This window comes from Lutjanus erythropterus, chromosome 15 (genome assembly GCF_056507025.1).
Source record: "Lutjanus erythropterus isolate fLutEry1 chromosome 15, fLutEry1.hap2, whole genome shotgun sequence".
Classification (NCBI taxonomy): Eukaryota; Metazoa; Chordata; class Actinopteri; order Lutjaniformes; family Lutjanidae; genus Lutjanus; species Lutjanus erythropterus.
This window is the reverse complement of record NC_139331.1, coordinates 13,946,437-13,960,249: the sequence shown is the minus strand read 5'-3', so window position 1 is coordinate 13,960,249 and position 13,813 is coordinate 13,946,437. Positions and strand designations below refer to the sequence as shown.

The following is a 13,813-nucleotide window of genomic DNA, read 5'->3' as shown; positions in this document are numbered from 1 at the left end:
ACGCTCCATCTGACATCTTGTCAGTGGCAGTGAAGAGATCTGAGTACAGGAAACAGAGTGAAACTCACTCCTCAGGCTTCCTGGACCTAGTGGAGCTAAGTTTTGATAAATTTTTATCATTAGCTTTTTCTTTCCTTGCTGAACATGTTAACAATTAATAATCAACTGATTTATACTAAATACTACAAACGGACATCCCTTTCTCAGCTTGAACTATTCGAGCGACACATTAGTTCTGTGAAATATTAATTAATGAAGCACAGACAATTTAAAAGAATAGAATAATGAAACAATGAGGCTCTCGGTCTAAACGGCTGCTCTTGTCTGCCTGTCCTTATTCAACAAATGGCTCAAAACAATGTCAAGTAGGGTGCAATTGCTGCCATTTCTACACTAAGAACTCAGGCCAAACCAAACCGTGTCAATTAATACCTTTGTAATCTGCTAAATTATTAACGACGATTTTATTGATCATTAATTATCAACATTCCTATGATGTTCACATGGAACCCAAAAATCAATCAGAATAACAGCCGGATCAGGTTGAGTGGGGTGGTGTAAATCTTTGATAATCTGTTCAATAGGGAAATATTACTGTTTAATAACACAGTAAACCACCTATAAAAGTTGAAATTTCCTTCAAATAACTGTTGCCTTGTCATTATTGCTTTTTCAGAGTTAGGGTTAGGGTCTTATCCTATTAAAGATATCTGATTGGTTACACACTGGCAGGTTAAACACTTCACAGCAGGCAGCACCACTTTGTGGATGTCAAAAACTTAAATTCTGATATAACTAAGTTTGTTACTGTACTTCAGTAGATTTTTCAGGTATCTTTACCGTCTTTGAGTATTTATTTTACTGACAACTTTTCCCTTTTACTTTTACATTTTATCATAAATATCTTTACTTTCTACTCCTTGCATTTTCAAACTGGGCTTGTTACTTTAGTTTTAATGCACTTGAGGGGAATTACTGATTTTTTCAAGGATTGACTGCACAAAGCCTTCCCAAAATCAATAATTTCAATCTAAATGGATGGGACACTCACAGATAGATAAAACGATTCCTTGGTTTATCCATCAATACAAATCATGCATGACGGATGTTACAAGATGAAAATGAACGTAAAAGATGTAACAGGACCAAACAGACAGAGAGGGAGACAAAACTGCAGGTTCAGTTAGCTTTGCAAAGAAGTAGCCTGTAGAAATGTCCTTCAGAGGGCTTCTTTTTACTTTTACTTGAGTAAAAAAGTTGAATCAGCACTTCTGTACTTCTATTTTAGTAAAGAATGTGTGTCCTTTTGCCAGCTCTGTTTTTGGGGCATGTACATGCACATCTTACTAGATCACTTTATTACAAAAATTAGCGTTCATGTTAACAGTTAGGTTTCCAATCTTCTCTAATCATAATTATTTCCACTGGTTGTATTTTCCATAATGAACTGTATTGACCACAGCTATTGACTGAACTGAATTCTGGTTTGGGTTTAATGTAACACACACCACAACATTTACAGCCTAAACTAATTTGCAATGTTCATCCCAAGCTGGGCCTTTAAGATACAAAAGATTCAGCAACGAATACACAAGAGACAATACAAAACACGAACAGCAAGAAAATACAAAGAGAAAAATACAAGACCCAGGCTATAATACAGTAAATTGCCATAAAATAAAAATCACCAGACTATTCACGACTACAGGACTGACCCCTCCTCAAAAACAGTTTTGGTTTGAATCTGAAGTAATTCCACACGTAAATTCCACAGACAGAAAAGGCCGTTTGTTCAAATGAGGATTTACAGAGGAGTGCGTTACAGTTCCCACTGGATGCTCCACGTGTTACTGAGCCTGAAGCTCGGAGTGGAACCACAAGGTCACTGAGCACCTGAGGAGCCCGAAATGTAGGCATTTATGGATGAGTTTAAGAGGAGACATGAAAAGCATCAAAAGTTTGAAGTGTAATGAGGTCAACTGTGTCAACTTTAACACTTTGACAAGTCTGGTTGAAAACACTAGAAACTCGTGACAACAACAAAGTTAGAAAAGCACATATTTGCCTGTGTGTGCTTTTGCTGTGTGTACTGTGTGTTGCATGCTTACAGTATATATATGTGTGTGCATGTGGTCCAGTTCCTGCCTGGACATCACCCAGCAGCTATCCAGCCAGCTTTTAAATCTGTCTCTCATCTCTGAAGACCTGTCATCTGTCAACAAACCACACACACACACACATGCACACACACACACACTCACACACACATTTCTGTCTTTCTTAAAATACAGCACTCAGTGACCTTCTTCACCAGCTGTCCTCGTTTTGAGAAGCTATCAAGGGAAGCAGAGAAGGCCTCTAAAGAGCCAAATTAATTCTTTGCTTTGAGCCGTGACATAACGCCTGCTGCAGCACCACAAAAAAGCCTTTAACCGGCAACGCACATCGCCCTGCATCTACAGTATGGAGCGACATTAACTGTGCCTCGTCGTACAGTCACAATAAGGAGGTCTTAGGGAAATTTGTGCTTTTCTTGCTTTTCAATGTATGTTTTAGCTTGTTGCATCTCCTAAGCAAACTATTTTCAATGAATGTGAATATGCTGACATGGATCAAAACCACCAAGGCAGAGCCAGAGTCTGTGTGATAAAGTATAAAGTGTGTGTGTCCTCCTGACCTTGAGATATTCTGCATATCCAAACACAGCCCAATTAGGCTAAACTGCACAACCCATGTCCAAGAGACGAGACAGGGTCAGCACCCTGTCGGCATTACAGGCTTTTGGAGGAAAAAGGAGCTTTACTGTACAACGCATGTAAGTTGTGTGTGTGTGTGTGTGTGTGTGTGTGTGTGTGTGTGTGGAAGAGAGAGCCTTTCTTTCATTTACATTCTTTCCACTGTATTGGTCATAAGTATGAAAAAGAACTGTGGCAAAGCAGGAGAATGAACAAGACCAGTAATGAAAGCGAGAGACAGAAACAGCCGTTATACTTCGAACAGGCCGCAAGCTCTTTTTCCATCTATTATTTGTCTTTCTGTGTGTGCAAGAGGGCTGATTTTATTATATTAATGGGGGTCAAAATCCATTAGCCCACTACACTTGTGACATCTGATAGTTTTGTAGGGACCAAAATGCCAAAAGTTTAAAGAGCTGTTTGAGGGTTGATACTTAGATATAGGTTTGGAGATAAAATTAGGTTTAAGTTATGGTAACACACTTAGTTGCAATGGTGAAGTTTAGGATAAAGAGCTAGCCGGGGAATGCATTATGCCAATGATGCATCCCACCAGGGCTGGGTGTCTTACAAAAAAATGTAATCCTGATAATTTAATTTTGATACTGGTCCAAAAACAAATTTTATTTTCAGTATCAATTTTATAAAATCCATTCCAACACAAAGAAAATTACATTACACATTATGGTACAATTAACCACTTGAAAAGAGGAAACCGTTCAAAGACATGGGAACAGCTGGAGAAACTGTTTTTTACTCCACACACTTTGTTCAACCTGGATAACTGAAAATGAATAAACAGATGGAATATCTGTACAGTATGTGTACAAATATAAATGACAGGAACATTACCAACAAACAGTAGTCCGTCTAATACAAAGAAGAAGGGAATGACACTCTACTCTCTACTTTGACCTGTCGCTCTGTAAACAACACCACTCTTGTCATCAGAAACACTCCCTGCTTCAGCTTCATGAGAGGGATGTCCATCTCAGTGGATGCTTATGTGAACAGATTCAAATAACAGGTTAGCAGCACTGGCAAGTTAATAAGCAGCACTAAGTTCACAGAGTTACCTGAGCAGATCACTGGTGCAGATAAGATGTTGGCAGTACAAAAACAAAGAACAATCCTCCTCTCAAAGTTTGGTGCCTAGCCCCAGTCCCCACTAATGTAGTAAAACAAGTGTGTGTGTGTGTGTGTGTGTGTGTGTGTGTGTGTGTGTGTGTGTGTGTGTGTGTGTGTGTGTGTGTGTGTGCGTGTGTGTGTGTGTGTGTGTGTCAGTGCCCTTTCTACTCTCTAATAATTCATCTGTTGCTTTGCAGGAGTTTTTCTCTCTTGAGGTCCAGGAATGTAAAAAAACACCCTGCATACCTCCACCATCCATGTACAGTAACGAGCGTTTCCCCTAAAAGGATTGGTTCAGAAGAGAGGGTTAGCTGTGAAATGTGCTTGGTGGTATCTTTTCTGGTAATATTTTTTAATTCAGATCTGGATGCTACCAAAAAGATGCCAACATTTTGATATGAAATGAAATCTGAGAACTTTGTATAATTACTGTGGACATGAGTGGTCGGTTGTTTTTAGTGTCAGTTTTATGATTGTTTTTACAACCTGCATTTTTGATGATACTTGTACTCATACTAAGCATATTATCTGTACTGGATACTTGTTTCAACCAAGCACTCACTCAACTCCACTATACTTTTAACACGTCTCTGTATCACTATTTACTTTTCTTATTCTACCGTCATCTCCTTCTTTATTTACTGTCTATGACAATAAGGTGCCACAGTTTATTTTAACACCTCTTATAAAAGGTGGCTCCTGCTGAAGCTGGAGACTCAAAACCAAACTGTGGAGAGGACACTTTCCAGCAGGAGTTGAGCAGTCAACGTTCCTTAGACAGAGCATAACCCTGGAGAGCTTCATTAGCACATGTGGGCATACATAATGAACACTCGTGCACTGATCTAAAATAGCAGCTAACATAATAGAGCAGAAGAGTAACCAAGCGTGCAACACGTACGTGCACTCACACATACACAATGGATTTTACTTCACCGTCTCTAGTTTGCACTCAGTGTTCCCTGTGGGGATTGTGCGTGTGTGTGTGTGCGTGTGTGTGTATGTGTGTGTGTGTGCGCGCGTGAATACAAGTGCATTATTGATGCAAACCCACCAGGCAGAGATGATGCAGATCAAAGTCTGATGAGGGAACAGAGTGGCCATCCCTACATCACCCAGTGAGAGGGATAGAAGAGGGTGGTCACATACTTGCTCTCTTCCTCTTCACCTCCAGACCTCCACGTCTCCTCCAACCTGTTTGCTTCCCTCCATCTTTATCCTTCTTCCCTCCCTCCTCCCCGCTGCTTTCTTCCACCTCCAGTAACCATCCCAGCGATTGCGTCATGAGGACTCAGTTCCAAATTAACAGATTGCAGAGAGTCATGAAGGGTAGAGGAGAGAGGATATGAGAGGTGGGGAGGGGGAGAGTGGGGGGACCCGAGTTTCCATGACGACCGCACAGGACTCCTGCTTTGTGGAATGAACGATTGTGTGTGTGTGCATATATGTGTGGTTTTGTGTGTTGTTTCAAGGCTTTCACAGTGGGGAGACACCACCTCGTTTTTTTTTCCTTCATTTGAGTAAGAAAGAATCAGTGAGTCTCTTACAAAATTACACATTTCACACCACTCACACACAAACACCAACGCACACTGTTGTGAAACATATTGCCTTATTACTATTTCATACGCTCACTTTCACAGCCAAAAAAGGTGTGTGTGTGAATGGATGACTAGTACCGAGGAATTATAACATGGCCTTCCAAACCTTTTGTCTAGTCCAATCATATTATCTGACGTTAATGTTTAAAAAAATCTTACCATTAAGCATGGGTTTATTATAATAGCACATATTAGTTGTAGAAAGCTTAAAGGTATAGTTCAGATTTTTTGAATTGGTTATGTATGAGGTACTCACTGACAGTGCATTATCTACAGTAGATGGTGGTTGGCACGCCCCCAGTTTGGAGAAGCACAGAGGATTATCAGCATAGAAGCGAAGTGAAATGTATTTTGGCCACCTAAAAAATCAATTTCACTTATTATACGCCACATTTCCATTGCTTTACCTTGTCATCAGACAGCCTTGTCTGATGGGAAACCACTGTTTCATAAGTCAAATATCACTTTCTCTTGTTCGACCAGAGACTTTGGCAAAACCAGCAGTTTTACCTAATTAAAGTTGCTGGTCTACCACTGCCTCGATCTGTTAGTTTGTTTGTGTCATTGTGTGACTTTGGTGAATCCAAACTTATCTTTTGAAACACCAAAGTCACCCAAAGAAACTTTCATTTTCATTTTTCATTTCCTGTCCTAAGGGGCTGTCTGACAGTGAGGTAAAGTGGTGAAATATATTCTAAATAAAATATAAATTATGTTTTGCTGCTGGCCCTGTCCACAGCAGTACATTGCTTAGCTTCTTTCACCAGTTCTCCTGCTGTTTGTACATACCGGGCATACCGACCACCATCTACTGTAGGTAATACACTGACTATCAAAAGGTACCTCATACAAATCCACTAAAAATAATCTGAACTAAATGTTTTCTGTCAAGTCTGCACATGCTGCTCAAGTCACATTCAACAAATCTAATCAAACAGCTTAAACACTGAACATTTAGCTGTAAAGTGAAAAAGCAAATGCCAGTTCTTGCTGCATGATTCAGTCTCATAATATATATTTCAGAAGAGCACCATACTGTAAGAGGGTCTTTATCTAACTTTGACAATTGATAACAAGATCATCACGATGAACATGAGGTGTGAATAATTAAAGTTGGACATATGGCAACTTGACCAGGTGGCAGATGAAAAGAAGCGGCATGCCCGGATATAGGGTCTCAAGGTGTGATGAAATAGTATTCACCGTCATGCTGGCACACGGCTGGCTCCTGGGGGGTGTTTTGATTGGATCATTAACAGGAAAGTGACACCTGAGTCCACATGCTGGGAGTGATGACAAACCTCACCATGTCTCTGTTTTTCTCTCCTCCTTGTCACTCAAATCAATACATAATTCTCAAACAATCACAAGCTAGGACTTCAGAATCCTCAAGAATAAATAAAATCTAACATCAAAAAATAGACATTTTTCCTCTGGCCTACAGTGCTATTTATCCATCAAAATCAGTTGTGGGCATTTTTTCTTCATGGGGGGCACATGAGAAATTGATCAGGCTGCTGTGGGCCAGACACAAATGTGGTAGAAGGTTCTAATGATGGCCAAATCTCTAATAATGGAACAGTCAGAAGTGTTCTATATAAGGCACACTAGCACACAGATGTCTATAAGGTAATAGCTGACATAGTGTTGCACTTCCTCTTTTAGTCACCCCTTCTGAATTATCATGTGATGAAACGGTGTGCTAATTATTTGTGTTGGCAAGGTCCAAAATATTAAGTTTTACAGTATGGGATGCATGCCAGATACAGGTTGCAACAATAGCAGGGGCAACAGTGGAAGAATGTAAACATGGATGTATGGCACTGAGTGAAGTAAAGTTACAGTCTAACATAAAATATACAGTCCATTATTATTACCAATGAACTCAGCACTGACCTCTTTCAGAATAAAAGTTCAATAGCAGCTTAATAGTTAAAAAAAAAAAACTATCTTTGTTAGATTTTAATCGCAATTTTTTCCAAGTGCTCATGATCACCTTATAGGCCACATGGAACCTTTTAAAGGCCAGATCTGACCCCAAGCCCACATTTTGCCAAGGTTTGATCGAGACTGTTTTGGTGTAAGTTGACAGTTTTTTTTTAAGTAGTTCCTACATGAAACTGCTCACAACAAGGTCTGTGGATTATCTTGTGTAACTGCATCGTGATTTCTGGAAAGACACACCGCTTTAGAATTTTTCAAATGTTTTTTTTTTTTTGGCAATTTGAGCACTAAAAGCCGCTTTATATTCAAGAGAAGGTAGGCATTTCTATGACTGATACATCCAAAATTTGGCAACTCACACCAAAACAATGTAGATAAACAGCACAGCGGGTAAGAGGAAAAACATTTGATTCTGTGGTGAACTGTCCTTTTAATGATGCTGAAGTCAGAGCTTAGCGTAACATCTCTCACATTTTATGTCCCTTCAGCTCCAGATAGTTTGGATGATACCTATTAAGGCCTGTACTAGGCAGCTGTTGCATAGCAGAGATAGTATAGCTAGTTTTTAGGTTGATATATCACATGCACGTGTACACACACGTACACTCAGCCACAGTTGTAGTGGGCTGCTCAGCTCTCGGGGTCTTCACCAGGGATAGTTATAACTGTCCATTAGTGGCTGCTCTGAGCCCAAAGGAGAAACTGGGTCAGAACAGTGTGAGAGCGAAAGTATGTTGTATCTCCCTCTCTGGTTCTAACACACACAAAATAGAGACACACAACAAAAGTATTTTTATATTAGCTCTGCCCTGGTTATTTACACCCTCATCCATAAGACCTCAGTGAAGCTCTCCACATCCTGTCTTTCAGTGCTTATGATTTCTGTGTTTATGGGTCTGCTGTTGTTTGCATTCATCTGAGAATGAAATTACTAGTAAAGGGGTTTCCTGTCAGCTAATTCAACAATGCCTCCTTTTGCCTCAAATATAGTTTGGGGGAGTTTTAACCATGGTGAATGGACTGCATTTCCAAAGAACATTAATTACAAGAGCCAAGTCCTTTACAATGGTTCATTTCATCACTCTCACACAGATGGTATTGGAGGCCAATGATCCGCTCATTGGGAGCTGTTTTGGGTTCAGTGTTTTGCTGAAGGACATTTCCACATGCTATTAGGACAAAGCTGGAAAACAGACCTAACACAGCTGTATGTAACCAACATGCAAGTGCTGCTGGGAGACTGGAGTGCTGACTCTCTAAGGCAGTATTGACTGAACTGAGTGAGACATGTTATGGGAGCCATATTGTATTGATGCTCAAATACTATTAGTTATGATATTGATGAACTTAACAGTGTTGGTGGCAGCTAAGTTGTAGTAAGTGAATAGATATTATAGGGTTATTTACGGTCAGATAATAAGCCCTGGTTATCTAAGTCAGAGGTTCTCCCTTTCTTTTACCCATGGACCATTTACAAGATTGACATAACCTACTTTTTACACATCTATAGTCTTAGTGAAAGTGCAACACAGGAGGAATATATTAGACACATATTTGCACCATCTCAACATAAAATACCCATAAACAGTGTAACTAACATCAGTTCAGTTTGCTATAATTAACACTGTACCCAAACCACAGGTTCTGAAATTTGGGTCTGGGGACCCCCAGGGGAGCATGGCATTCTGCCAGGGGGTCCATGAAAAGTTTTCAGATTCATTCATTTCATTTTCAATCATTTTTTTTAGCAATCTTTATTTTAGTTTATCATATTCAAGTCCCAGGCTGGGCCTGTTATGGTTCTTTTAATGTTTTATCTTGTATATTATTTAAAATATTCAGAATCCATATTTTAAAAACACACTCTCTTGATGTGTGTGCGAGTGTACACAAGTTGGAGGTACTCTATGTTGAAAAATGGTGCAAATATTCTCAATACTTGTCTAATCACCTCGTAATACATTTCTCTTGTGTTGGTCTTTCACATCACTGAGTAGAAGTGCAAAAAAAATATATACCAAATTGTTCCAAGAGACATACATGAGGGGGTCCCTGGTATACTTTCTATCTGGTAAGAGGTCTTTGGCTGAGAAAATATTGAGAACCTCAAATCAAGAGAAAAGGTTTAATTTTAAGTTAATTTCAGAACAAACACATATATCAAGCAAAAATGTTTTCACTCTTAGTCCATATATATGCTAAATAAAATGTAATTTGAGATTGTTTCATTGGCAAAACACTTCAGGCAAATAAGACATTTAGGACACCTCTAATTCAATAAAACCATACTGGAGATGCTTGTATTTCCTTACTTTTGTTTCTCCTTTACTCCATTTGTGCTGTAGCCAGTTGTTTTTAACATCTGTCCATCTTCGTAACAACTAATCTCTGACTTGTTTCCAAGGTAATGGCTGATGTGTTCATTGCTGCAGGCGTGAACATTCTAAAAGTTACACTTTTTGCCAGATTAGAATGTGATCTATGAAGTATTTTAGATTTAAAAATAACATATATTTTTTATATCATGACCATTTCAGTGAATGAATCTGAAAACTGACCCCTTGGCAGAGTGCCACAGACTGTAATTTGAGAGTCACTGATCTGTGTCTCCTCAGGTGCTGTTAAAAGGAAAGAGCATTTGGGAAAAAGTAGCTGACGGGGTTAAATGGAGTGCAAAATAAGTGAAACGTGAAATCGAACAAGCCAAAACCTGGTACAGTGAAAAAACTATGACAGGGCTGGTAGGGACAGATGATAGAAGATGTCGCGATGATTACAGCCTGACTGCCTTTTTTCCTTAAGGTGTTTGAGGAGTGGTTGCTTTTCATCGTTCTGCTTTCACATTAATATCATATAGCAATAACCACATAATTTCAAAAAATAAATGTATCCTTAATTTAGTTGCTATTCCAGGTTTGTGGACAGCATCCTGGATGTTTTTAAAAACATAACCGTGGCCATTCTGTGCTCGCTGTCTCCAGAGTTGTGTCCTCTGACATCTCTTGTGTATTTTGCATAATAATGACTGTTGCTCCATTAGAACAGATATTGCAGAGATGGTTGATTACTATGTAATATCCTTCTTCTGACGAATTAAATTTTCTGGATGTCGATTTAGTTTAGATTTAATGATGGTGACAGCTGGGTTAGGTGATGGATAATCAGTTACAATTTTGTGGGAAATGATGATTACTAACAGAATGAAATCTGATTGGAACACTGATGTGATCAGCTAAAGAAAACAGCAGCATCCCCGCCTCTCGTCCGAGGACACCGTCTTCATTCAATGTGAATTAGACCCTGATGATCCTGTTTCATACTGCTTGTATTAGTCAGAGCTAACTTGCAAAATCATTGTAATTCTGGTGTTATTGACAAGAATGTTCTAGTAGCAACTATTAAAAGATGATGAGGGTCACCACAGGAACGCAGTAAAGAAGCGTAGTTCAATAACCTGGGTGATTAACATCATAAACAGATGGTTGACAAGGCAAATTCAGTCATCAACATACTGTACTACTCTCTGGCCAGTATTTTAGCGTCACTACTTACTTTGTGCGTGCTGCAGTTGTGTGGAAAAATATTAAAGACCAACTGTATATGAAGTGTTGGGCTGGATGTCTATACTGCACCTCCTACACGCAACTGCAAGTGGTTTCAAAGGAACAACGAGCTGTCACTCTGAGAGTGGGTGGTTATGCAGCTGTCTCCAACAGAACACTTCTCATTTATGTCTGTCTTTGAAAAAAAAAACACTACCTCATGAGGAGATATGGTAAATGTACACTCTTCATTTGACAGCAAGAGTAAAAACACAATCACATCACAGTGTCTCTGTGGCAAGCTGAGGTTACCTTGATTATACTGGAAGTGTGCTGTAATATGGTTTGTACTGCACTAAATTCAAATTTTTGACAAAATAAAGACAAGAGAAAAGAAAATTACAACATCAGAGAATGAGTGGTACTATCGTTGTGTTCAGTGGATGTACTAGTACCACATGATAGTATATCTGAGTTATGATCACGTCCATAATTAGTGTAATGGCTTCATATCACAAATAGTCAGATAGTTATGTCTACTGATAGGGTCCAGAGATCCTTATGCAAATTTGTGTGTTACTGTGGTGCCTGAGACATTTATGGTTCTATTAGAATATACTGTTAAGATGAGTGGATATTAGAGGTCAACCGATTATTAGTAATCAAGTAAACAGATGAACCTTATTTGGAACCAATGCATGTTCACAGTAAAAACAGGAATCAACATTTAGAATAACAAAAACTCCAATGCAAAAGTTGTTCAAAATTCTGTTAAACATATGTTTAGTGAAAATAGAACTTTTCAGAATGATCTTAAACAAAAAGTGCAGGGTGCTGGCAGCAGCATTTAATGTTAACTATAAATTGGAATAAATAAATAAACAAAATAGCTTCCCGAAGTTTTATAAGCTAAGGAACAAACAACAACAAACAAAGAGAAAGAGAGGCGTGTGCATCAGAGCCAAAGTAGAGCACTTTTAAATAAAATCATCTTATCAGCAACTGGATAAAAAACAAAACAACAGAAAGCAACAACAACAAAAGCACACTGTTCTGATAATTGTTAAAATGCTGTATATGGGATCTGATGGTAATCGGTCGACACCTACTTGATATACCATACTGATGACCCAAAATGGTGAAATTCTTTCCCTATTAATCTCTGGTTGGCACCTAGGATTTCATTCAAGGACACGTTGACACTGAGCACTCCAACTGGGCTGTAATCTCACTATACACAGGCCAATCTGCTGCCCCTGTTATGCTGCAATGCTATGCACCTAATTATACAGGAATACAGTCACAATGTATTCATCGTTCATTGTAGAGAAATTCATAACATATTTGCAATAATGCATTCACAGTATTCTGCACTGTAGTTATGTCTGGCAGGTCTCAGCCATTACAGAGATGCAATGCACATTCACTTGTTGCCAGTCAGGTGTATGAAAGCTTGCATATTAATACTGCACACTGATGCTGTGTTAATACTGAACACTGGGATGCAATGATGGTCTTACCATGCTCTTCAGACGCACAATCGTCCTACAATGACAGTCACAGTGACAAGGTTGGGAACTGGGCAACTCATACATGAAAAGCAGTCATGCTAACTGTATATGTAACTGTGTATGCAGCATATAGCAGAGTGGCACGATGGGATTACAGTCATCCTGACTCCAGGAACCACATTAACAAAGTCAGATGCGGACTGATGCAGCCACAACACAGAAGCTCTGTGTTATAAGGCAACTAACCAGTTTTCACTGATATACAAGACAACTCTTTAATATACTGATACTGTTTAAACCGTATCTAACCACATGATAACATATTATCATATCAGCAAACACACGCTTCTATATATCCTTCTATTAAAAGGTCATCTTTCATCAACAGCCATATCTCACTAAACCTGGACCAGGTCGCCCCCCAGTGGTGAGCATGAATAACCACTTTTCTGTTACAGAGATAATTTGGTCCAGGGATAATTTACAACCATTCAACCAAAGTTATGTTTGTATTCAGAGTTTAAGACATATCCATGTTGTCCATTCAAGATATAAATAGAAAAATACCAACCCTAGATATTTTTTAAAATCTATGGATTTACTTGTATAGCTTAGAGCAGTCACTCCCAGAGACTGGGTCACTCCTCCAAAAGCATTTATATAAAGTTTTTAATTCTTGATTCAAATGCCTTTATCTTTCTTTTATTTTGGTTTTACTATTTTATTAATTTTATTGTTTGTACATTCATATTTTTAATTTCCACTGAACGTATTACTTTGCTAACTGACACTTTGTTTTATTGTATACATAACAGCACTTCTTTTTAACTTGAACTGCTAAATATGTAAATGAAGTTATTTGTATTGGTTGTCAATTTCTTTTTTATTTTCCACTAAAAAGGCTCAAAGGCATGCTGGTTATACATGCAGCAGACCAGTAACTTTAAAAATGCACTATGGTGAGCATGTGATGGAATTAATGAAAAATATCAGTATATACAATACCAACAATGACATCACAAATCAGGAGTTCAGTCACATTTGAGTTTCATTTAACATTTTCTCAATAAATGTCTTACCTTCGGTCTTTCATCCAAGATTTGCTGGCGGATGTCCTTATGCTTCTCCAGTAGTCTCTCCTGTCTTTTACTCTGTGCATCTTCCAACTACACGCACACAAACACAGACACACACAAACACACACAAATATACTATAAGGTCTTTGCATGCCATCAATAATATCACTGAACCCACAAATGTTTAGTACTGCAGGTAGTGGTATATCACAGGAGTCAATACAAACTTGCATTATGTTTTGAATGAAGCTGCATGACTCCAGTGGCAGTACAGTA

General features: G+C 38.7%; 1 protein-coding gene across 1 annotated transcript in view; it reads right to left on the bottom strand.

The window, feature by feature from the left end:
• Positions 1-13,813, bottom strand: part of plcb1l (phospholipase C beta 1-like) — a 147,284-nt gene that overhangs the window by 7,791 nt on the left and 125,680 nt on the right. The window contains exon 32 of the mRNA XM_084737231.1: positions 13,541-13,627. Within this exon, the coding sequence (XP_084593357.1) occupies positions 13,541-13,627 (87 nt within the window). The remainder of the gene's footprint in view (positions 1-13,540; positions 13,628-13,813) is intronic.